We start from the raw sequence: 26,175 nt of genomic DNA, 5'->3' as shown, positions 1-26,175 counted from the left end.
AAGTACTAGTTGCATATTGCTGCCATCACACCATGTCGTAATTACTGACTTTCTACTCGGAGCTGTTCATGTTCTTGGAATTATGTGTTTATATGTCAACACTATCAACTACAAAATGAATATGCTGAGGTCAGATGGTACAGCGATCACATGATACAAGTTGGAGCTCTCCAAAAATTCAGAGTTTACAAGTTGTAATTACAAGTTCTATGGGGATGTGAATGTTTTTACAAGTCGGAATCTCATAGTTACAGTAATTCTGTGTGAACGCACCATGAAAATAGATACTAGTAAGTTTTTTGGTTTAAATGTTAAAATGGCTTGCCATTCTAGACAACTATGGGTCAGAGAAACTGTTTGAGGTAATCATGAAATTGAACCATATTATATCAGTTATAAACATGAAATTATATAAAATGTATATATATATATATATATATATATATATATATATATATATATATATATATATATATATATATATATATATATATAAGTTTTATGGCTGACTTATTGTGCATTGGATAAGTGCTACGATTACCGGGTATATTGACCATATTTAATAATGACTTAAGTGAAGGTTCTTTGACATACAGATAGTCATTTAGTGTTTAATGACCTTTACAAAACTTGTCTTTCAGAGGAAAAGCCTCGTCATTTGCATAGGCCAATAGCACTTGTACTTTATTCAGATAAATGCAGCTGTAGGATGGTCCAAATGACTTGCTCCACCCACCAAAGCTAAGGCTGTCCATAAATTAAGACTCCAAAATTAATAAAGATCATCCAAGGAACTCATTTTTGGATACTGCTCTAAGCATACGCTGACACTGCAAAACCAAGAAGAGGTTATCATAGCATGTAAGTATTAGATTTATATATATATTGTTTTTATATTTTGTTTCATTTATATTTTTATTCATATTTTACTTAATCTTCAAAAAAAGAAAGAAAAGCGTACTGTTTTATTTTTTTTATTTTGATAATTGATGTGTACATTTTATATTTAAGGTGGCAGGTTGGAACTGTAGAAATGTTTATGCAGTTTGGGTTATTTAAAATTGCAGAGATCATTAGAACATCCGTAATTTTGTTATATTTATCAGTATAAATATTTTGTAAGAAGATTATAAATGTCTATGACATACTGACTGTAAAATGACCAGAAAATTTGTCATGCAAATCAGATACTTAAATACAAAACAGCTGATATAAATTGACACCAGTATGTCAGAGGTGTGTGAAAAAGCTTTTACTGGACACACTCCATATAAGGGATGATCATGAGGCATTTATTATCACCTTTTAACATGTTTTATAGCTGTAGAGAACAAGTGGCCTGTGAGAGGCAAAGATATGGCTGTGTGGTTTGCCTATTAAATGAGGCAACATGTTTGCACATCCATCATAGTGTCAAAGGAGCTAATACAGACAGAGGATAAAACACATTTCTGATTACTTCACAGAATAACTCACAGAAATACTTCAAGAGCAACCATGCAACCAGACAAAGACGACAGCAGCAAGTTTCTGTTCCTTGACAATGACTTCAAAAACACTGGGGTGGCCCAGGCCGATTGGTCGACCAAAAAGATGGTGTGGATACCCTCAGAAAAGGAAGGTTTTCAGTCAGCCAGCATCAAAGAAGAGACGGGGAATGAGGTGGTTGTTGAGCTTGACAATGGAAAGAAGGTGACCGTTAGTAAAGATGACATCCAGAAAATGAACCCACCCAAGTTCAACAAGGTTGAAGACATGGCAGCACTGACCTGCCTGAATGAGGCCTCAGTGCTGCACAACCTCAGGGAGAGGTATTTCTCAGGTCTCATTTATGTAAGTGCATTCAAACTTCACCTTATTCTTCGTCTAAACTGCAAAAGTCTTCATCATATCCTGATGATAGGGGTTTTCAAAATAGGGTACAAGGGGTGTCTGCAGAAAACATTTGTGAAGAGCTTTAGACAAATCTAATTTAATGTCTCTTTTTATGTTTATACATTTCACAGTACAATAAGTAATTATTTTAATACAAAATTAATCCAGATTTTATATATTTTAATAAATGGTTAACTGTCTTCAGTGTCACATGATCCTTCAGAAATCATTCTAATAGGCAGACTTGCTACTCAAGAAAAATTTCTTATTATTATCAATGTTGAAAACAGTTGTGCTGCTTCATATACATACATATATATATATATATATATATATATATATATATATATATATATATATATATATATATATATATATTCATATCTGGGGGTCCCTGGTATCAATAGTACCTGGTACCTGATAGTATGAAAAAAACTTATTATAAAATGTACAATATACATACATATAAAATGTATAATAATATTGCAATTGCCCAGCATATATTTTGAACATATATTATTGTAAATAACTTATGTATATTGTAAACTCTTCAGACATACTCAGGCCTCTTCTGTGTGGTGATAAACCCCTATAAGATGTTGCCCATCTACTCTGAGAAGATCATTGAGATGTACAAGGGGAAGAAGCGTCATGAGGTTCCTCCTCACATCTATGCCGTCACTGATAATGCCTATAGAAACATGCTGCAAGGTGACCACAAGTCTTAACTCACTGAATACACCCTATACAAACAGTTATTAAAATTAACCGGTTTAATATGGAAACTAGAAACAGTCCATTTGGTCTCTCATCCAAGATACAAAAATCATGTTTTTCTTGCTAAACGTAAGTCTTTCCATGTTGTGTATATCTGCACACTGCAAATATAGAATAAAGAAGATGATTAATGTTGTATAGTTATTCAGTCCAGCTCAGCCAGCTGTGCATCGGAGAGCGTGTGTCGGGCACTGCTTCTCGCAGGCTGTGGATTACAGCCATCAAAATTGCCATACATGGGGCCTTTCCTTTTCTCACAGAATTTTTTAACAGCTATATTTGGAAGGATGAGTTGAAGTTAATCTCACCCTGTACTCAATTTAGAATATGTAAGATTTTGGAGGTGGGGACCTTCAGTGAACAATAGTGGAGTTTGTGTTTAGACAGCCTGGCCCCTTGTTAATCTTGTTCAGGTTCTTAACTGTGACAGTTCATGCATTTCTTCCCTTGTCCTTGTACTGAGTTCAAATGTTACTGTTTTTTCTCCACAGAGCGTGAGGACCAGTCTGTGCTCTGCACGTGAGTTCTAAATATCCAACATGTTATTTGCTCCAAGGAGAGCTAGACTTTTTATCCATTACTGTGCCAATACAGGCCTAATAAGACAAGTTCTTTAGAGGTAAAGCATTTAAGCTCATTCACTCATTTTCACTGGCAGCCCAAGGAAAGAAGTATCCATTGTGTCTGTGTGGCAGCATGCAGTAAAGATGTAATCAGTAGATAGATTTGCAAGAATTACCAGAGCTTAAGTTTGACTGCTCAAATATTACATGGGCCATACATTTTTATGCACAATATCATTATATTTGCAAACCAGCCTGATAGGTAAATTATTATGCAAATAATTATGTGAAGCTTGACAGCATTCTTTATGTATGTTTAATAGTGGTGAGTCAGGTGCAGGCAAAACGGAAAACACTAAAAAAGTCATCCAGTACCTCGCTGTTGTGGCATCATCACACAAAGCGAAGAGAGACACCGGCTCTGTGAGTTCAAACTTTATATCATTCAACCCACTGACATTTAATACTTCATCCAGTTTCTGTTACGAAAACAGGATTTTTGCTTGTGTTCATTAATGTTAAGATTTTGATAACAGTGTAGTGTTTGATTAGAATAATAGACAGTCACGTCTTTGAGATAGGATATAACATCGTCAGCACTAAACGATATATGTTTAAATATTTCATGGTGCAGTACATTAATGGTACTGTATGGTTCTGCAAGTGTTTTTGTTAAAAAATGATATTCATGATTTGTTATCAAAACATTTTTTCATTTGTCAAATCAACTTAGATAATTAATGTAGTTCAGATAACATAATAATGTGAGTTTCTGTTAATTAAACCAATCGCCTTCATTGTATTAACTCAAATTTTTAATTGTAATGAACTCAAAATTAAGGCAACCAGGTAACTTACTTTTTTAAGTTAAACCAACAATTCTTTTTTTACAGTTTGTGCATTTGTCAAGCAAAACTCTTTTAAAATAATGCACAGGATATGCAGATCTGAAGTAAACAATCACTGGACGTCAAAGACACAATAATTCATAGAATTGCTGTCAAGACCATTCCTACTTAACTTTTAAACTGAAGTCATACTCTGCACTTTTCCATTTTAACGTGTTCATTATTTGCCTCCATTTAGCAACAAAAAGGATCCCAGTTGGCATTTGTGAGTATCTGAGCTTCTTGTCATATACATTTATGTCTGTGTCTTTCTTATTTTACACGACAATCAAAAAAACATCAAACATGACCGATACCTGAAATGGTCTTTTACTTTTGTATATACAACATAATATGTAAAGTACATTAGAAAAGCTTTTTTGGTATATGTTATGCTTACCAGTTCCTGGTTTGACTACACTGAATGGCAATGAATGACATTTAGTTTGTCCAGGGGGAGCTAGAGAAGCAGCTCCTGCAGGCCAATCCCATTCTGGAGGCATTTGGAAATGCAAAGACTATCAAAAATGATAATTCCTCAAGATTTGTGAGTTAATAATTCATTGTTTTGGTATTGAATATTTGTTGATTATCATTATAATCAAAATTACTATAAAAAAACTTTTGTTGTTTTTAACTTCTCAGGGTAAATTTATTAAAATCAACTTTGACAACACTGGCTACATCGTTGGAGCAAACATTGAAACCTGTATCCTAATAAGCCCTTCCACTGAATCTTTAACATTATAGTTTGATATCACATTTAATTAGATCATACATTTCTAAAAATATGCAGATTAATATGCAGATATCCATAAAGTTAAGCGCCTTAATGTCTTAATGAATCCAGACCTCCTGGAAAAGTCCAGGTGTATCCGACAGGCCAAAATCGAAAGGTCCTTCCACATCTTCTACTACATGGTGGCCGGAGCCAAGGACAAAATGCGAGGTGAGAAGCAAGAATTTCCATGAATGTGGCATTTCTAACAACTCTCTAATAAATCTTGCTTGATTACATCCAAGAACACAGATTTCACCAAAAAGCAGAAAATGAAATTTGTGATATTTGGAGTGTTGTCTGCATCATTTCAGACATACCACTAGCGATTATTCTCTTCCACAGATGAGCTCTTGCTAGAAGACTTTGGTAACTACCGTTTCCTGGTGGCTGGGCACGTGCAGGTACAAAACCAGCAAGATGATGAGATGTTGGAGGAGACTCTGGAGGCCATGGAGGTCCTGGGCTTCAACGAGGAGGAAAGAATAGGTATTTAACAAAACTATGACGATTATAACTTTACATCCTATCTTTGTGCTGTTTTACATGAAGTGTTGCTTTTCTTTTAGGCATGCTGAAAGTATGTTCTACTGTGCTGCAGCTTGGGAACATCGAGTTCAAAGCAGAGAAAAACCAGGAGCAGGCCAGCATGCCAGACAACACGGGTAAACAATCAGAGTTCAGACGGATTAATCTGTAATGTTGGTCTTATCCTGAACCAGACTAAAACAAAATGCTTACATGTTGTGTTAAATGTATCCACCAGCTGCACAGAAAGTGTGCCATCTGCAGGGGATTAATGTGATTGACTTCACCAAAGCCATTCTCACTCCTCGCATTAAAGTAGGCCGAGAGTTGGTACAGAAGGCTCAGACCAAAGAACAGGTGCATTACCACACTATGGCTACATCTACAATAACCCAGATACATTTGAAAATGGCGTTTTCGTTTCAAAACGCTTTCCAGCCACACTAGCATTTTCCAAAAGATTCTTGTCCACACTGAAACTTGAATCCGAAAAAGCTTGAATCATTTACTGTGCATGCATAAAATGTAATAAAAGCTGAGATGATGCAGAGAGACCAAACATTATAAAGTTATTTTATTAGCAAAATATCTCACCACGTACTTGTGCATCCAGGTCACACTCAATTAGCATTCCCCATCTGGTCTAAAACACAATTAGACTCATGTTTTGATGCAGGACAGCAATTGCGAGTAGACTTTCTGTCAACTTTGCAGAAATGTAATATGAACATCTATGGCAATACTGTAGCTGGCACATGCCGGTATAACCATAGTTATAATACATTACTGGTATAAGATATGATGGATGAAGAGTCTGTTTGGGGCAAACTGGTTTATCATTGTTTTTCAATTATTAGTAATCAAAAATACAATTCTCTAATTTATGAAATTGTAATGCAAAAGAAGATGGACACATTTTTGTAATATGTGAATTTATATAATAAACTATAATAATATGTCCATTTATCAGGCCGACTTTGCAATTGAAGCCTTGGCCAAGGCCATGTATGACCGTCTGTTTCGCTGGATCTTGGCACGTGTCAACAAGGCTCTAGATAAGACAAAGCGCCAGGGAGCCTCTTTTCTGGGAATCTTAGACATTGCTGGGTTTGAGATTTTTGAGGTGAGTCTAACAGGTTAAAAGTCTTCGTGGACAGATTATAAAATCCAAACATGAACCTTCGAAACTTGAGGCTTTCATTTTGTTTCCCCCTTTCTCACAGGATAACTCATTTGAGCAACTGTGCATCAATTACACCAATGAGAAACTGCAACAGCTCTTCAATCACACTATGTTCGTCCTGGAGCAGGAGGAGTACAAGAAGGAAGGCATTGAGTGGAATTTCATTGACTTTGGTCTGGACCTCCAGCCCTGCATTGAACTCATTGAGAGACCAGTCAGTTTATGAACAACACCATTCACAGATTTTAATCTTTGTTAAACTGTAAAAGTTAAGGTGATGATACACGGGGCAACTTTTTGAGCAATGTTGCCAGGCAATGTCGCGGAGCGATGATGATTTCCCAACAAATTTCAATCTAATGTATCCAGATATGAATTTGTTGCCCATTCTCAATGGGAAAGTGCCCAAGCATAATCGCTCAGCGACATTGCCTGGCAACATTGCCCCCATGTATCATCACCTTTTCTCAAAAATTTTTTGGTTCTCCCTTATAGAACAATCCTCCAGGTATCCTAGCTCTGCTAGACGAGGAGTGCTGGTTTCCGAAGGCAACCGATGTTTCTTTTGTCGAAAAACTCACAAACACCCACTCAAGCCACTGCAAATTCTCCAAACCCAAGAATCTAAAGGAGAAGACTTTCTTTACTGTGCAACACTATGCTGGCAAGGTATTTTTTAACAAAATTAATACTTTTATTCATCAATTAAATAGATGTGACACAAAAACAAGTGACACAATAATAAGAAGAAATGTTTCTTGAGCAGCAGATCAGCATATTAGAATGATTTCTGAAGGATCATATGACTCTGAAGATTGGAGTAATGATGCTGAAAATTCAGCTTTGCATCACAGGAATAAATTCCATTTTAAAATATATTCAAATAGAAAATTTAAATTACAATAATATTTCACAATATTATACAGCATCCATCCATCCATCCATCTATCTGAGCAGAACAATTGTAAAGCAGTAGAAGTGCTTAAAACTTATATGACTAATCTAATAGTAATGTTTTCATATGATTTAGGTGGATTATAATGCCACATCTTGGTTGACTAAAAACATGGACCCACTCAATGACAATGTTACAGCCCTACTGAGTAACTCTTCCAGTGCTTTTGTGCAAGACATCTGGAAGGATGGTGAGTCTTTGTTAGGAAAAATAACAGCACAATTCACTTCTGTTTGTTTGTTTAAGCAGAAAGAAAATAATGTATGCTCTATAAAGGAAGCTCTTAATTTTCTCACATTATTTTACATGTAACTGATCTAAAATGCATTCTGAAAGAAAGCCCTTTGTTCCCATAGTGGACCGTGTGGTGGGTTTGGAAACCATGGCTAAAATGGCTAAGTCGGATAGCGTAGCTCCTGCTGCTTCTAAGTCCAAGAAAGGCATGTTCCGCACCGTAGGACAGCTGTACAAAGAGTCTCTTGGCAAGCTCATGACGACCCTCCATAACACTCAACCAAACTTTGTACGCTGCATCATTCCCAACCACGAAAAAAGGGTATGCCACAGCAAATATGATAATATAGTGATTCAAATCTGTAATCAATGGTACAGCTAAACAAAGTGCCTTTTTCAAATATAGACAAGAGTGCCAAATTTATGCCAAGAGTATGCATTAAACCAGTAATATATTTAATCAATACATTACAAAGTATTTTTTATATATATATATATATATATATATATATATATATATATATATATATATATATATATATATATATATATATATATATATATACACACACACACACACATTTTTCTTGGCCTTCCAGTCCTTTTCCATTCCATTTAGGTTTAAGAGAGCCAGGTTCCTGCTACTGCTCAAGTGTAAGCAGAGGACACTAAATACTTGCCACTTTAGCCTATAGAAGTCGTTTTTTTTTTTTTTCCTGTTTTTTAATACTGCAAACATTTCCTGTATTTTCCCATAATATATTCTAATAAAGATATTACATTATATATAATTATATTATATATTAATTATATATGGTCTTTATACCATTGCAAAAACAACATCTAAATGGTGGCCTAAGACTTTTGCACAGTATTGCATATATTAGTAAAAGTAATAGTAAAACAGAGTCTGTTTTTCACTGTTTTTGTCTTTAGGCTGGCAAGATAGATGCCCACCTGGTTCTAGAGCAGTTGAGCTGTAATGGTGTACTGGAAGGAATCCGCATCTGTCGCCAAGGCTTCCCCAATCGTATCGTCTTTCACGAGTTCCGCCAGCGGTGAGTAATTTCTGAAACACATGCTTGATCATTTCAAATACAGAGTTTGGATGTTTCTAATGAAGAAAGATTACCGATTACAATTATTGATGTTTTTTTTTTTGTTTGTTTTGTTTTTTTTAAGCTATGAGGTCCTAGCTGCTGGCTCTATTCCTAAAGGGTTCATGGATGGAAAACAAGCCAGTACCCTTATGGTGAGTTGAGCAAAATATATATTCTTGTACTGAAATTTTATGACAACTTGATGACAACTTCTCTCTACTTTTTAACCATCAGATCAAACATCTAGACTTGGACCCCAACCTGTACCGGATTGGTCTGAGCAAGATATTTTTCCGTACAGGAGTGTTGGCACAGTTGGAGGAAGAACGTGACCTGAAACTGACTGTTATCATAATTGCCTTCCAGGCCCAGGCCCGTGGCTTTCTTAGCAGAAAGTGAGTTCTTGCTAAATAATTACACACCATCTACCTTTGAATCTTCTTGCACTGTATTTACTGCGATTGTACTTAGATCGTGGCTAAAGATGTCACATATAGTACAAGTTTGATGTTTCTAAAACCTCCAAATTTACAGGGCATTCAGCAAGAAACAAAAGCAGCTGACAGCCATGAAAGTGATTCAGAGAAACTGCGCTGTTTATCTGACTCTCAGGAACTGGCAGTGGTGGAGACTTTTCACTAAAGTAAGTACAAAACAGAATAACACATATCCATGTAAATTTAAATACCATTGTGGTCATTTTGTGTTCAATTTACATTTTTCGTTTAGGTCAAACCTCTGCTTCAGGTGACTCGTCAAGAGGAGGAGATGAATCAAAAGGAGGAGGAGCTTCAGAAAGCCAAAGAAATTGCCCAGAAGTCTGAAACTGAACTAAAGGAGATCACAAAGAAACACAACCAGGTACAAGAGTGGAACCATATGAGATCCAAACTCAACTACAATGCAACATTAATTTGATTCACTATCGGTACGCACAAATGACTGGAGTGTGTATCTGTATTTCATCTTTAATAGGTAGTGGAGGAGAGGGACAAGCTACAGGCCAAGCTCCAGGAGGAGGCAGAGCTGTATGCAGAATCTGAGGAGGTGAGGATACGGCTGGAGGCAAAGAAGCAAGAGTTGGAGGATGTGCTGCATGAGATGGAGGCTCGACTTGAAGAGGAGGAGGAGCGAAGCCAAGCTTTTCAGCAAGAGAAGGCGAATTTGCAACAACAACTCAAGGTTGAGAAGCAATCAGTTATCATAGACTAATGAACAAGTAGAATAACAATAAAGAGACACTGTCACAAACATAAGATTATTATATGACTTACTATTTATTATATGTTTATTTATTCTCTCTATCATAAGATTTGGGTAAAGAAAATAAGAAACCTGTACTCATCTATTGTTGTGTGTAGGATTTAGAGAATCAACTGGCAGAAGAAGAAGGTGCCAAACAGAAGCTTCGAATGGAAAGTGGCGCTGCGGATGGCAAGATTAAGAAACTTGAGGAAGATCTCCTCATTGTGGAGGATCAAAACAGCATGTTGCAGAAGGTTTGACTAGACGATATTTTTATTTGAATGATTATTATTTTTGTGGAAAACAAATATCAGATCTGAGTAAAATGGCTCCTGCTTCTGTGTATTTAGGAGAAGCAACAGTTGGAGGATCGGTTAGCTGACTTTTGCTCCAACCTTGCTGAGGAGGAAGAAAAATCCAAAAATTTGACTAAACTGAAGGCTAAACATGAATCTATGATTTCAGATCTTGAAGGTTTTTCATTGTCACTTTTGAATCTCTTCAAATCAAATAATGTGGTAAATACTTTGAAGCAATATTCTGTGTGTCTGTGCAGTTCGAATGAAGAAGGAAGAGAAGAGTCGACAGGATGTAGAGAAAGCCAAACGTAAGCTGGAGACTGAGTATAATGATGTACAGGAACAATTAAAGGACCTGCAGACCCAGATAGCAGAGCTCAAGACGCAACAAGGCAGAAGTGAAGGGGAAATTCAGGAACTTCGGGCATGGTATGTTGTTACTCCCATCATAAAAGACTGTTTAAAGACACTGCTTCACTTCTCATTGTAAATTATAACCAGACTATCTGTATATTGTCCAGCGTGGAAAAAGAATCAGCTCAGAAGAGCAGTGCTCTGAAAAAGATACAGGAAATGGAAGGACTTGTCTCAGAGCTTCATGATGAACTTGATGCTGAACAGGAGGCTTGTAGGAAGTCAGAAAAGGCCAGAAAGGAGCTGGAGGAAGAGCTGTCGGCCTTGAGGACTGAACTGGAGGACACACTAGACACCACAGCGGCGCAACAAGAGCTACGGTGATTATTTCAATATGGAACTTTCAAATAGTAATTTATTAATTTTTTACCATTTACAATCAAGATATGATAGACTAGATCTTAGTATCTTAGTATCTTTCTTGGGCAGGGCTAAAAGAGAGCAGGAGGTGGCCATGCTGAAAAAGTTGATAGAAGAAGAAGGCCGAAGCCATGAGGCTCAAGTGCAAGAAATGAAACAAAAACATGCTCAGGCTGTTAATGAACTCAGTCAACAGCTGGAGCAATCCATACGGGTAAGAAAACTGTCTAACATTGACATAAAACAAAAGAAAATTACAGTGCACAAGCAATACCAACTGTTTTGGTACGTTTTTGAACATTGTTGGCTCCTTTTAATATTGGTTTCTAATAATGGTTTCTTCATTTGTCAGTCCTTTGGATATACTGGTCTGCAAAATTATTCAAACTAAACACATTTATATTTCTGAAACACAGGCCAAGGCCAGTCTGGAGAAGGCGAAACAGGCCCTAGAGAAGGAGGTTGTAGACCTGAATGGAAACCTTCGATCAATGGGCAATGCAAAGCAGGATGTGGAACAGAAGAAGAAGAAGGTGGAGACCCAGCTTGCTGACCTTCAGACTCGCTTCAATGAGAGCGAGAGGAAGAGGGAAGAGCTTGGAGATGCAGTGTCTAAACTGACTGTGCGTTATATGTTCAGACATATTCTCTGAATAAACACTTTGAAAATATTACTATAGAAACAGTGCAAGGTTTCTGTACAGAAATACCTGATTGATGGATGTCTTTTGTAAAATCTCTCAGATGGAGTATAACAATGTGAATAGCATCCTCAATGAGGCAGAGAGCAAGAACATTAAGCTGAGCAAAGATGTTGCCAGCCTCAACTCTCAGCTACAAGATACACAGGTACTGCATAATTTTAAGCAAGGGTTTTATTTTAATGTCTGATAAGAAACAAAAAAAAGATAAATAGAAAATCAAATAACCCAAGATAATAGTTTACACATTTATAACATTTATAACTTTTCATGTGACAACACTGAAGAAATGACACTTTGCTACAATGTAAAATAGTGAGTGTACAGCTTGTACAGTGCAAATTTGCTGTCCCTTCAAAATAACTCAACACACAGCAATTAATGTCCAAACCGCTGGCCACAAAAGTGAGTACACCCCTAAGAGAAAAAAGTGTCAATATTTTGTGTGGCCACCATTAAATTTTCCAGCACTGCCTTAACCCTCTTGGGCATGGAGTTCACCAGAGCTTCACAGGTTGCCACTGGAGTCATCTTCCACTCCTCCATGACGACATCACGGAGCTGGTGGATGTTAGAGACCTTACGCTCCTCCACCTTCCGTTTGAGGATGCCTCACAGATGATCAATAGGGTTTAGGTCTGGAGACATGCTTGGCCAGTCCATCACCTTTACCCTCAGCTTCTTTAGCAAGGCAGTAGTCGTCTTGGAGGTGGGTTTGGGGTCGTTATCATGTTGGAATACTGCCCTGCAGCCCAGTCTCCGAAGGGAGGGGATTGTGCTCTGCTCATTCATGGTTCCCTCAATGAACTGTAGCTCCCCAGTGCCGGCAGCACTCATGCAGCCCCAGACCATGACACTCCCACCACCATGCTTGACTGTAGGCAAGACACACTTGTCTTTGTACTCCTCACATGGTTGCCGCCACACACACTTGACACCATCCTAACCAAATAAGTTTATCTTGGTCTCATCAGACCACAGGACATGGTTCCAGTAATCCATCTCCTTAGTCTGCTTGTCTTCAGCAAATTGTTTGCGGGTTTTCTTGTGCATCATCTTTAGAAGAGGCTTCCTTCTGGGATGACAGCCATGCAGACCAATTTGATGCAGTGTGCAGCGTATGGTCTGAGCACTGACAGGCTGATCCTGTCATCCCTTCAACCTCTGCAGCAATGCTGGCAGCACTCATACGTCTATTTCCCAAACACATCCTCTGGATATGACACTGAGCATGTGCACTCAACTTCTTTGGCCTACCATGGCAAGGCCTGTTCTGAGTGGAACCTGTCCTGTTAAACCGCTGCATGGTCTTGGCCACCTTGCTGCAGTTTCAGGGTCTTGGCAATCTTCTTATAGCCTATGTCATCTTTATGTAGAGCAACAATTCTTTTTGTTCAGATCCTCAGAGAGTTCTTTGCCATGAGGTGCCGTGAGGGGGACAGCAAATTTACAATGTTACACAAGCTGTACACTCACTACTTTACACTGTAGCAAAGTGTCATTTCTTCAGTGTTGTCACATGAAAAGATATAATAAAATATTTACAAAAATGTGAGGGGTGTACTCAGGTACTATGTTTTTTTTTGTTTTGTTTTTTTAAAGGCTCCGATCTAAAGAATTGTGACAGCCATCAAGCTGTAATAACTATTCTGAGAAGCACCTGACACTTAATGTTTTGTCTGTGTGCCTATTTAGGAGTTACTTGGTGAGGAGACCCGTCAAAAACTGAATTTTTCCACTCGGCTACGTCAAATGGAGGATGAGCGAAACAGTCTGCTGGAACAAATAGAGGAAGAGGCTGAAGCCAGAAGGAACGTGGAGAGACAGGTCTCCACCCTTAACACGCAGGTCAGTCTCTCACAATTGCAATATAATTTCATAAAGCATCTCAGCATATGACAATGTTGTGCCAAAATAAAAATGTACAAATTAACTTTAAATAAGTTTGTTTCTAGTTGTCAGATGCAAAGAAAAAGTTGGATGAGTTCTCCAGCAATTTCCAAATGCTTGAAGAAAGCAAGAGACGACTACAGAGGGATCTGGAGGCCACAAATGGAGAGTTCGAAGAGAAAGCTGCAGCCTATGACAAGCTGGAGAAGACCAAGAATCATCTTCAGCAAGAGTTGGAGGATGTGCTGGTGGACCTGGACAACCAGAGACAGCTGGTTTCAAATCTAGAGAAGAAACAACGGAAATTTGACCAGGTTGCACTTGTGTTTCAACTAATTTGTCCTAATTTCCACAGTACAATTACTGCTACTCAGTTATTATTTTTTTCCTCATTAAGATGCTTTCTGATGAGAAGACCATCTCCAGCAAGTATGCCCAGGAGCGTGATAGTGCAGAGGCTGAGGCACGGGAGAAGGAGACCAAATGTTTGGCCCTGACTCGAGCCCTGGAAGAATCCCAGGGTTCCTTAAAAGAATTAGAGAAACTTAATAAGGCCCTTCGCACTGAGATGGAAGATCTGATCAGTTCAAAGGATGATGTGGGCAGAAATGTAAGTTGTGTTTTATAGTAGCATGAAAGTTAGACAGTAAACCTTAGTCAACTTTGTCTGACATTAGATTACTAAATATTGCATATTAAAAAAAAAAATATTTGAAAGGTCCATGAGCTGGAGAAGGCCAAACGTGGATTGGAGGCTCAAGTGGAAGAGATGACAATTCAGATGGAGGAACTTGAGGATGAATTACAGACTGCAGAGGATGCTAAACTCCATCTGGAAGTTAATATGCAGGCCCTCAAAGTCCAATTTCAAAGAGACCTGCAGGGCAGAGAGGAGCAAAGTGAAGAGAAGAGGAAACAACTGCTCAAGCAGGTAAAGATAGATTTCTTTGTTTTGATTTTTGTTGCTTGATGCTTTTGTAGATCTTTCTGAATCTGAACTGCATGGCATTTCTTGTAGACTCCTTACCCTCCTCAAATCAGCAATAGCAATTATTCTCTTATATTTACCCACTTGGCACACAGGTACATGAGCTTGAGACTGAGCTAGAAGATGAGCAGAAGATGAGAACTTCACTGGCAGCTGCCAAGAAGAAACTTGAGGGGGATTTGCAGGACCTTGAAGACCAAGTTGATGCCATCAGCAGAGCAAAGGATGAGGCCATTAAACAACTTCGCAAGACTCAGGTCAGAGGGTCAACCCTTCAAACTTTTTTTTAGTTTCCCAAGCCTTTATCAACATTCATCTATGTTAGTTGTCTTCCCCATGACAGACACAGATGAAAGATTCCCAGAGGGAGCTGGAAGATGCGCGAGCGTCCAACAAGGAGGTTCTTTCTGAAGCTAGAGAATCTGAGAGAAAGGCCAGAACCATGGAAGCAGAAATCTTACACTTACATGAGGTATACATGATATTAAATGTTGATGGAAATGAGCTTAAATATCTAGCCATACAATTGTAATGTCAATGCCTTCGTAGGAACTGGCTACAGCAGAGAGAGCTCGCAAACAAGCTGAACGAGAGAGAGATGAGATAGCAGGGGAGATAGCAAGCGGCTCGTTTGGAAAGTAAGTTGGGAATTAGTATTTGCAAAATGGAAAAATGAAGCTTAAACTGGAATAACATATGCAATAATTGTCCGCTGATAGATCCGGCATGTCTGATGAGAGACGTCGTCTGGAAGCCAAGATCCAACAGTTGGAAGAGGAGCTTGATGAGGAACAGGCAAACACAGAGACACTCAGTGAGAGACTGCGGAGAAGTGTGCAGGAGGTAATGGGGTTATTGTGCCATTCATCCACTTGGATGCTGTAGTGAAGGTGTTCTTTCAAGGTCATACCACAAATCATTTTACCTATAACTAGGTGGATCAACTGACCAATGAGCTGCAAATTGAACGCTCCAATGCTCAGAGGAATGAGAGTGGCTGGCAGCAGATGGAGAGGCAGAACAAAGAGCTGAGGGCCAAGCTGCTGGAGATGGAGGGACAGGTCAAGTCCAAGCAACGGGCCTCTGTAGCTATCCTAGAAACCAAGCTACAACAAATAGAGGACCAACTGGACCATGAGAGCAGGTGAGATCATCAGTGTTAATATGGATTTGGCTGTAAAGACAGATGGGTTTTCAACTAGTTTCTTCCACCAGGGAGAGACAAGCGATTGCCAAGGCCATGCGGCAGAAGGACAAGAAACTAAAGGAACTGATAAATCAGTTAGAGGATGAACGAAAACAGATGGAGCAGTATAAGGACCAGGTATGAAGGATTCATGTAAAGCCTTTGAGGTCCCATGTTTTCCTCATGACACTGACAACTCTGACTGATGTCATCCATATTGTAGGCTGAGAAAGCAAATCTTCGAGCAAGGCAGCTGAAGATGCAGGTAGAGGAGAGCGACGAGGAGTCTCAGCGTGCCACTGCTGCTCGTCGTAAACTTCAGAAAGAGCTGAACGAGGCCGTCGAGGCCAATAATGCTCTGAGCAGAGAAGTGTCTTCACTCAGGAGCAAACTCAGGTTGTTCTGCAGTGATCCCTTTCTGTAATGTATGTGAAGCCAGAATTCCATTTTTGACATCCTCCGTTTTGTGTCCTACAGTAAAGTACATTCAGAGACGTAGGTTTGCATGCTTGAATGGGGTATGTTTGGAGATGTGTGGTTTCTTATTTCCTCATATGTTCCTCAGGCGTGGCAGTGACTCATCTTTCAGCAGCCCATTAAGGCGTAGTGGAGGCGGGAGCTTCAGAAAAACACGCAGGAGCATGATGGAAACTTCTGAGGTCCCAGAAGATGGGGGTCCTTCTGCTACTCCTGTGGGTCGACCTGAGAAACCTCAAATGGAGCCAATCAATGGAACCCAGGATGACAACTAAAGAAATCATTTCCAAAGCCTTTTTTGTTTTTTGCCATTTTTGAATGATAATTTATACTTATTTAATCTTGACTATCTCCTAAAAAGGAGATTTGGTACTTCTGTTCTTCACTAATTCTAACTGACTAACTCTAAGGGGGTAGAATCTTGTTCTTAATTTGTGTTCTGAAGATTAACAAAGGTCTTATGGGTGTGGAACGGCATGAGGGTAATAAATGACAGAATTTTCATTTTTGGGTGAACTAACCCTTTAAGTACCATAGTATATATCCAAATACCACAAAAGTGATACCAACAAGTGATACCACACTGTACTATGGTAAGTTCTTTGTTTTAAGCATTTAAGGGGTTAATTCACATTGGCTTTAATATATTTGGCTATACAGTAAACAACAAAAAAAAGTTACAAGTTGTGCAACATGCAAACTTTTGGAGTGCTGCTGCTGACAAATAAACAGCGATATCTGGGTGGAGGTAACAGAGAAAGAGTACACATTGTTCATTTGCATTTACTGCTGACATTGTAACAATACAAACCTGGACGCAAACTTATTTTTTAAAACGTCCCTTAAAGGATATCATAATTTAGGTTTGTTAATTAAATGTGTACTAGGCACTTTTGTTGACCTAAATTGCTTTGTATGCATCAACATATACTGCTATCTGTGCCTTGCATGTTATACAGAATTAAATCTGCATCAAAGAAAGAAAAAAAAACATAACCAAGAACTCTGTCCTTGCTTTAACAATAACATTTTTGAAAAGAGACAGTCAAATAATCACTCCTGTTAACTAGACATTTATTTTGTAGGTTATGGATTAACCTACAATAAAATGGTTTTACAGACAGGATAAACCAAGCACTGCCTTTGCTGAGGAATGCATGGACATTGCAGATGTGTAGGTTCATTAATAGCAAAGAAAACCCATGTTGACAATTATACAAGTGGCAATTGTGCATGCCTTGTGCATATAGAGACAAATACAGAATTTGGACTGTAAAGACATCTTTACTGAGGTTATTGCTTACACGAGGCCCTGAGATGGTGCAATAATATGTGCTAAATATTCCCATCAACCATCATTCTCCATTTCTATAATTTTTCATTAGTACCTCTAGGCAAAGTGGATAAAATAATGTATCAGTTCTTCCTTGCATTTCTATTTTTAACATAAAAATATCTGTACCCTTCACTGAAGTATTCATATTGCTTGTTACTCGACTAAATCTACAACTCAAAAATGAGAGAAATGTGAAAACTAAGGGATTGAACTCCACTCAGAATTCAATTTCTCTTCATCCTGGAATCCCTGAAATATCAGGGAATTAATACATTGGGATGAATAGCAAGAGAAGCTGCAACTCCCTTTCAGGGTAGTAAGTTCCCCAATACACAAGTTAACTTTGAGGCAAAGCTTATTATGGCCACAAAATTAAGGCACAATAAATTCAAGTTCAGAGCACGATGATAGCAACTACTCTCCAGTACTGTACAGAAAAATAAATCTTTGAATTCAAAGATGGCACTGACAGTCCAAACGAGGAGTTCAATAGCTATTACTAGAAAGAAAAAGGTTTTCATCATGCATAAAGAGTTCAGCTACTGTTGGTTACTTACATCAGCCCCTACGAGACAACGATATGAACAGCAGCTTCAGCTCACAACATCTCACCAACCTCCTTGTAACATAATTTGCAACTCTAAACACTAAAGACATGACATTCCATTAGTAACAAACTCAATTAATCAAAATGCTAGTTTCTAAAAAAATAAAACCAGGTATTTCTGCATTAAAAAAATGAATCTGCTGTCAACATTGCTCCAGTCCAGTCACCAACAATAAGCACATGTAGAGGTTTCACAGGACATTGATCAGTAGTTTAGTGCCAAATATAATGGGGTTGCAGAGGTGAATCTATGGACTCTCCCAATTTAAGGTCCCAAAAAGAGCAAATCAAGATTACAGTGCAGATTATACAATTCAAAACTGCTATAATCATTAGATACCTAAAAACAACACAAACAAAAATAAAAAACAAACAGTGTGAAATTAAGAGTTAGTACATCTGCAAAACACAATAGCCAAACAACAGGTAGCAGTTTCAGCCCACAGGCTGAAACACAATAACAGGGTTGATATGAATATAAAAGCAGAGCCCTTCTCAGATAGTGGAAGACTTGAGGCATAAGATATGTTTCAGCTCCTGAAAATAAAGCATTTTCTTAATAATGTATTAGGAATACTGGTTTTCCAAATGATGTGGGAACGAAAGACACGCTTGTGCACTTTATTCAGAGCATTATCTTGGATCCTGTTCCAAAGTCCAACCGTTTCACCATCCTGCAACACAGAAATAAGAAACATGATTACAAACAAGCCAGACATAGTACAATCTGCATCATTTTGGTTGAACATTTTCTGAAATTAATAGAGACTATCTCCTTATCATACAGGCCATTTGTGTTGGATGGGATTTCTGAGGTTTCCCGTGAAATGCTCGGTGTACTCTGGCCAACTGATGCACGACTAGGTGTTTTCTCATGGATGTGTAACTCTCTGCATGACGCCAGCTTTGATTCGAGGTTCTGAAACAGGAACAAAGAGACAAAAAAATGCTATTTAAAACTACAGACCCCCCCTCAGCTGAAAGAGTGTGTATTATTTGGTGACGTAATGTCCACAGTTACAGCTGGACTCACCCCCACTTTCCTCAACAACTCTCCAACAATGTTGAGGGCAGATATCCGTGCAGATGTGGTAAGGGGAGTTCCAGTCAGACCTTCAACTGGACATGACAGGAATAATTTTAACTAACATTTTAACACTAAAATGTTAGAAATGAGTAACAATGCTGTGTTAGAGCTCACTTCTGCTGTAGGAAGCTGAGGGGGTGTTGAATGCACTCCCTGAGCCTGGAGGTCTGGAGGGTGTGGCAAGGAGAGATGGGAGGGCGGAGTTGACAACAGAAGAGGGTCTTGTGGGTGTGGCCTCTGGCTTCTCTGCATCTTTAGAGAGGCTGATTGATGACTTGCGCTCCTGTTTCTGCTGAACTGCCAGCTCCTGTCTTAAATCTGCCCGAGGAGAAAGAAAGCAAACACAATCAGCTCACAAACACTGAATCAGTTAAAACATCTAAGACTGACAAATCAGGTGATTATACTACTGACTATCAAAGAAGTTCATCAGCTGAGAGTCAATGGTGTATATACAAACAGGTTTGCATTGAGTTTACCTCTGGCTTCGTCCTTTAATCTCTGTACTGATTCTAGAAGATTCTCTTTTTCGTCAAGCTCACTCTCAAGGAAGGCATTTCTCTCTATAACATGATTCATTCTCTGCTCAAAGTCCTCAAGTGACATTATAGTAGCCCTGTAAGAGCAGGATTTTAGGGATAAATTGTTAAAATCATGAATATCTTGAACGTATAACCGATTGTTTATATTTTTTTACTGGCAAAAGCACTGAACACACCTCTTAGCTCTTTCCAGGTCATCATTAGCCTGCTCTAACTCCCGGATATACTTGTGCAGTTGGTCCTTGATGGCTGTGGTCTCTGCCAGGTCTCCTTCTAGAGTCGAGATCTGCCTGACTGCCTCCGAGTGTTGCGTTTCATACTTCTCCTGTTAGTAAACAAGACAAAAGACCACACAGGAGGAGATAAAACAGACATTTGATGAGATAAAGAAAAATGCACTGTTGTTTTAACAAAACTACTTTTTGAAGTCTCTTATGCTCACCAAGGATGCACCTATTTGATCAACAATAATATAGCGAAATATTATCATTGAAAACAATTTTCTATTTGAACATATTTTAGAATGTAACTGTGATGCAAAGCTGAGCATCATTGCTCCAGTCTTCAGTGTCACATGATGCATCAGAAATCATTCTAATATCATGTCTTTAAATTATCAACATTTGGGGGCTTTTCTCAGCAAATATTGACAGAGGCAATTACTTCAGATTAATTAACTGGCATGTGATGTCATTTGACTGAAACCCAATCAACAATCAAAGCAATTTGGTTTCACAAGCATGTTTCTGCAAGAAGCACCAAGTAAAATCATGAGTGAGCCTCCATGCCCTCTAGACACTGAAGCAGAAATAAGCATCAGCTGCTTTCCTCATCCTGAATTGGATCTCTGTTGTTTGTCTGTGAATGTTCGATTGTGTATTCACTAAATACTGAGAAAAAAAAAAAAAAAAAAAAAGACACAGACATCCTGGATGTACACGCTCTGTCACAGAAGATTTAAATTGGTTTTATCTGTGGTTATATGCTTATGAAAGAAAGTCAGTTATAGATAATAAAATTCGTATTCAAATATTACATATGAAACTCCATTAATGTGCTTTATGAGATGTTATGTGACAGCCCATCCAAATGGACAGAAGACAGTAATTCGATTTACAGCTATTATTACTGTTGTTTACATATGGTTTGAAGAATAAATAGATCCATTTGATGCATTACAAAAACAAGCACTGCTAATAAGTACCAATTTTCCATATAATAATATTTCACTATTTGTAACAATGACAAATCAGGTTTGCAAACTGTTAAGGTGTGACATGGGCATATTTTCCATTTACCATGGAATCATAATCTTTTAAATCACTTGATGCATGATGCATATCTTTAAATAGATTGTTGTTTACCACAAATCTTCTAAAAAACAAAACAAAAAAAAAACAACAACAACATATCAACCACATGTCTATGATGCACCACGGTACCTTGTAGTTTTCTAATTCCATGCGGAGTCTGTTGTTGGCTGTGAGGAGTTCACGGTTACGGGCGTCACACTGCTTCAGCTCTGCCTCCAGCTCCACCTCATAGTCTCGACTCATCTGCTGAAACTCCTGCAGCTCCTCCTGCGCCTCCTCAGCCCTGAACACACAGTGATTCAATACAATGAATGTGGGTTGGAAAGATCTTAAACTTGGATCTATCTGATGTGTTTAGCAACAAACCTGTCACACTTTTCCTAAAGTTACTTAATGTCCATTGTAGATAATGTCAGTTTGAATAAAAAAAACAACTAAACACTGAAGTACCTCTGCTGGTATTTTGTAGCCTGCTCCTTCCAGTAGTCCCTCTCTTGTTCAACAGATGCAAATGTTGCTGGCTCGGTCTCACTCATTGCTGTTCAGTCAGGTTTACTGGCAAAATAAAAACCATCAATACATTTTACAGTAACAAATGTATCAAGCTGAAATGGTCTGCAGTCTATGTCTGGTCATGTAGTCAGCCAAAAGCATTCTAAAAATACAAAAATAATATAATAACAATAAGACAGTCTGTGTACATAAACTATGCACACAGACAAAGCTGCTGTGCCATTGAAATCGGTTCCTCTTGTATGAGTCAGTTTATTGTAATAGAGAGGAAAAACAGAAGAGGAAGGGCGTGTCTTGTGATGATTTTTAAAAACTAGAGATATTTCCCTTCGGGCGTACAACTCATTGTTACTCTACCATGTTTAACAGTAACAATATGACATTATTTAAGAACTGTGTGACTTAGCCTACCTGAAGACGTCTTAAGGATTAATAACCCAAGCTAAGCTAACAACAAAAAAGCATTCCCTACTAAAAGACGTTGCAATGAAGTGGTATGCAATTATGTTTCCTATCAAATTATCAAAATGTTAAGCTAGAGTAGGCATTCTTAGTAGACATCAACTTACTATCAACATGTAAAGACTGCAGTCTTATTTGCTAGCTGGCTAACAGCAAACCAGCCCCTCAAAGTTTGATTAACTGTCGGCGGATTCGGCTCCGACGGAAACGGATGCAGAAGATGTTGACATGTAATCTGGATCAAATAGTTGTATATTACAATAGCAATATTAAGATTATGTTAATAATGTTGACGAGAGTTTTAGACGAGTACCACATCTCATAACTTAGCCGAACTGATGAAACTATCACCATTATCAAGAGCCATCACGCTAGCTAGCAACTTACCTTCGGGTAATGCTCAAAGTTGCTTTATTCTAGATATATTTCCTGTGAGAAAAATTATTGAGGTAAAAAAAAAAACTAAGATTAAGGTTCTTAAGAATAAAATAATACTGCAAATTATTTTCTGGCACGTTACACTCCTGACAATAGGATTCTTCTGTTGTGTAGAAACTCTCAGCTCGTGGTTTGTTTCATGCCGGCTTCTGATTGGCCGATTTGTAATGATGCCATCATTTTGCGAGCCGTCGGTTGGTTGGTTGTTTGGTTGCGTTTGTTTCAAGCGAGCCTCCCTTATCATCATGGGACACTAGAAGGCGCTCAAAATAATCTGTAGCGATTTTTTTTTTTTTTTTTTTTTTGAACGATTCGTTTCGACTTTTTATTTTTATTTTTATTTTTATTATTCCGATTTTTATTATTATTATTATTATTATTATTGAAAAATAAACAAATTTACATACAAACAGGCACTGAACAAACAATATTAACAATGTACAATTTTCAAAGGGCAAATTATAATAAATTATAATATGTAACAGCGACAAAGTCTTAAATCAAATATACAATTATGAAAGGCCGGGAAGAAAACAATAAAAATAAATAAAAATACATAATAAATAATATTTAAATAATTGAAAGAGCAACATTTATGGAAAAATAAGTTATTTTAAGGGAGCTATAGGGCACATAGACTACCATTCAAAAGTTTGGACACATTACTATTTTTAATGTTTTCGAAAGAAGTCTCTTCTACTCATCAAGCCTGCATTTATTTGATCAAAAATACAGAAAAAAACAGTAATATTGTGAAATATTATTACAATTTAAAATAATGGTTTTCTATTATAATATACTTTAAAAAATATAATTTATGTCTGTGATCAAAGCTGAATTTTCAGCATCATTACTCCAGTCTTCAGTGTCACATGATCCTTCAGAAATCATTCTAATATGATGATTTATTACAAATGTTGTGCTGCTTAATATTTTTTATAACATGATACTTTTCAGGATTCTTTGTGAATTTCTATTTTGAATAAATGCTGTTCTTTTTGACTATTTATTCATCAATGAATCCTGAAAAAAGTATCACAGTTTCCAAAAAATATTAAGCAACACAACTGTTTCCAACATTGATAATAACTGAGTATAAAATCAGCATATTAGATTGATTTCTGAAGGATCATGTGACACAAAAGACTGGAGTAATGATGCTGAAAATTCAGCTTTGCATCACAGAAACAAATTATATTTTAAAGTATATTCAAATAGAAAACCATTATTTTAAATTGTAATAATATTTCACAATATTACTGTTTTTTTCTGTATTTTTGATCAAATAAATGCAGGCTTGATGAGCATATTCTTATTCAAAAACATTAAAAATAGTAATGTTTCCAAACTTTTGAATGGTAGTAGTTCATTGAAGAAATTGGCTACTGTTTTTAATTTGAAAGGGTACAAAGAGAGGCAGCAAAAGCAAGTTCATTAGTAAAATGAGGAAAGGACGTTATTAGTTCAAAGAATTCAAAAAGGTTATTAACCTAGCTAGTGTTGTGAACAATCTTTCTTAAGTACACCAAACTTAATTTGTTTGCATTCAAAGGGATTTACACATGTAATAATACATGACATTTTACTGTACAATTGAGACCAAAACAACTTAATTACAATAAAAGACGATATAGTCAGTGGTTTCAATATCAATTTCACAAAATTTAAAAAAGTTTTCTCCAATATCAAATTTTGATTTAAGGAATTCTTTAGATGGTTATATGTCATTCATTATTTTAAAATTAACTTCTTTTACTTTAGGGAGACTTGTAAAGGTGTCAATTCAGTCGTATTCATGAACGAATCGTTTTGTGAACCGGTTAATCAAACAAATAGAGTACACCCAAAAACCGATTAGTTCATGAATCATGTAATTATAGGGATTAAATTGGGCTGGGGCCCAAGCAGGCCGGCACATATGGCTTATGCTTGGTAAAACTCATCAGTGGACTTTCCCCCTCGTACATTTTCAACTCTATATATATATATATATATATATATATATATATATATATATATATATATATATTAACTATATATATAGTTGCATGAAAAAGTATGGGAACTACTTGCAGGATCTGTGAAAATATGAATAATTTTAACAAAATAAGAGAGATCAAACAAAATGCATGTTATTTTTTATTTAGTACTGTCCTGAGTAAGATATTTTACATAAAGTTTACATAAAGTCCACAAGACAAAAAAAAAAAAAAAAATAGCTGAATTTATTTAAATAACCCCGTTCAAAAGTTTGGGAACCACTTATTCTTAATACTGTGTGTGGTTACCTGGATGATCCACGACTGTTTGTTTGTTTTGTGATGGATGTTCATGAGTCTCTTGTTTGTTGTCTCCATAAATGTCACCTTTTTGAACCCTTTCCAGCAGTGACTGTATGATTTTGAGATTCATCTTTTCACACTGAGGACAACTGAGGGACTCAAACACAACTATTAAAAAGGTTCAAACATTCACTGATGCTCCAGAAGGAAACACAATTCTAACGTTATGTTAATTTTCCCCTAACATTATTTTAACATTCCTATAATGTAATGCTAACATTCTCCTAACGTTAATCTAACATTCCCCTAATGTTATTCTAACGTTCCCCTAACGTTATTCTAACGTTATTTTAACGTTCCCCTAATGTTATTTTAACATTCCCTTAACATTATTGTTACATTATTTTAACGTTATTTTAACATTCCCCAATGTTATTTTAACGTTCCTTTAACGTTATTCTAACGTTCCCCTAACGTTATTATAACATTCCCCTAACATTATTATAACATTATTCTAATGTTATTTTAATGCTCCCCAATATTATTTTAACATTCCTTTAACGTTATTTTAATGTTCCCCAATGTTATTTTAACGTTCCTTTAACGTTATTCTAACGTTCCCCTAACGTTATTATAACATTCCCCTAACATTATTATAGCATTATTCTAATGTTATTTTAATGCTCCCCTAATGTTATTTTAACGTTCCCCTAATGTTATTTTAACGTTCCCTTAACGGTACTCTAACGTTTACCTAATGTTTTTATAACATTCCTATAATGTAATTCTAACATTCTCCTAACGTTATCCTAACGTTATTATAACATTATTCTGATTTTCCCCTTACATTATTTTAACATTCCTATAACGTAATGCTAATGTTCTCCCAACATTATTCTAACATTATATTAACGTAATTCTAATGTAATTCTAACGTTCTCCTAACATTGTTCTAACATTCCCTTAACATTATTCTAATGTTCCCCTAACGTTATACTAACATTATTCTTATGTTATTTTAACGTTCCCTTAATGTTATTGTAACGTTCCCCTAACATTATTCTAATGTTATTCTAACGTTCCTATAATGTAATTCTAACGTTCCCCTAATGTTATTCTAACTGTCATGATTATCAGCTGGAGTGCCCTTGATAG

At 37.0% G+C, this 26,175-nt stretch overlaps 2 protein-coding genes and 1 long non-coding RNA gene across 5 annotated transcripts; 1 reads left to right on the top strand and 2 right to left on the bottom strand.

Annotated features, from left to right (window-relative positions):
• Positions 1 to 792: 792 nt before the first annotated feature.
• On the top strand, positions 793 to 17,359 carry myh11b (myosin, heavy chain 11b, smooth muscle). 2 transcript variants are annotated; one of them, XM_048195876.1, is made up of 42 exons: positions 793 to 861; positions 1,467 to 1,833; positions 2,430 to 2,586; positions 3,144 to 3,171; positions 3,539 to 3,638; positions 4,302 to 4,328; positions 4,557 to 4,649; positions 4,748 to 4,811; positions 4,953 to 5,051; positions 5,226 to 5,369; positions 5,450 to 5,545; positions 5,647 to 5,765; positions 6,379 to 6,531; positions 6,632 to 6,805; positions 7,087 to 7,260; positions 7,622 to 7,736; positions 7,903 to 8,102; positions 8,717 to 8,838; positions 8,963 to 9,032; positions 9,115 to 9,275; positions 9,415 to 9,523; positions 9,610 to 9,741; positions 9,856 to 10,062; positions 10,242 to 10,379; positions 10,476 to 10,599; positions 10,682 to 10,853; positions 10,946 to 11,158; positions 11,268 to 11,412; positions 11,615 to 11,821; positions 11,943 to 12,047; positions 13,595 to 13,747; positions 13,855 to 14,103; positions 14,187 to 14,399; positions 14,508 to 14,720; positions 14,873 to 15,034; positions 15,121 to 15,249; positions 15,327 to 15,415; positions 15,497 to 15,620; positions 15,713 to 15,921; positions 15,993 to 16,101; positions 16,187 to 16,359; positions 16,529 to 17,359. In XM_048195876.1, the coding sequence occupies exons 2-42, from the start codon at positions 1,498 to 1,500 to the stop codon at positions 16,713 to 16,715; spliced, it is 5,994 nt and encodes a 1,997-aa protein (XP_048051833.1). In that variant the 5' UTR covers positions 793 to 861; positions 1,467 to 1,497; the 3' UTR covers positions 16,716 to 17,359. The 2 variants fall into 2 exon arrangements, with proteins under 2 accessions (XP_048051833.1, XP_048051844.1); XM_048195887.1 differs by lacking the exon at positions 793 to 861 and having other exon boundaries at positions 1,009 to 1,833; positions 16,187 to 16,388; positions 16,529 to 16,670.
• LOC125271817 lies at positions 1,536 to 8,866 on the bottom strand. Its single transcript, XR_007185718.1, has 5 exons — positions 8,738 to 8,866; positions 5,201 to 5,346; positions 2,436 to 2,566; positions 1,770 to 1,932; positions 1,536 to 1,674 (listed from the first exon to the last, which is right to left on the bottom strand). It is a non-coding gene; the product is annotated as an uncharacterized LOC125271817 (long non-coding RNA).
• A 138-nt stretch (positions 17,360 to 17,497) lies between the features above and the next one.
• Positions 17,498 to 22,898, bottom strand: nde1 (nudE neurodevelopment protein 1). 2 transcript variants are annotated; one of them, XM_048196052.1, is made up of 10 exons: positions 22,688 to 22,898; positions 22,408 to 22,535; positions 21,776 to 21,880; positions 21,455 to 21,608; positions 20,189 to 20,337; positions 19,950 to 20,086; positions 19,585 to 19,788; positions 19,417 to 19,502; positions 19,169 to 19,302; positions 17,498 to 19,057 (listed from the first exon to the last, which is right to left on the bottom strand). In XM_048196052.1, exons 3-10 carry the CDS (start codon positions 21,859 to 21,861, stop codon positions 19,009 to 19,011), a joined length of 999 nt encoding a protein of 332 aa, XP_048052009.1. In that variant the 5' UTR covers positions 21,862 to 21,880; positions 22,408 to 22,535; positions 22,688 to 22,898; the 3' UTR covers positions 17,498 to 19,008. The 2 variants fall into 2 exon arrangements, with proteins under 2 accessions (XP_048052009.1, XP_048052002.1); XM_048196045.1 differs by lacking the exon at positions 22,408 to 22,535.
• Between the last annotated feature and the right edge of the window lie 3,277 nt (positions 22,899 to 26,175).

Source organism: Megalobrama amblycephala, linkage group LG1 (genome assembly GCF_018812025.1).
Source record: "Megalobrama amblycephala isolate DHTTF-2021 linkage group LG1, ASM1881202v1, whole genome shotgun sequence".
Classification (NCBI taxonomy): Eukaryota; Metazoa; Chordata; class Actinopteri; order Cypriniformes; family Xenocyprididae; genus Megalobrama; species Megalobrama amblycephala.
Note: the sequence above shows the minus strand (reverse complement) of the source record. Positions and strands in the feature narration are given on the sequence as shown.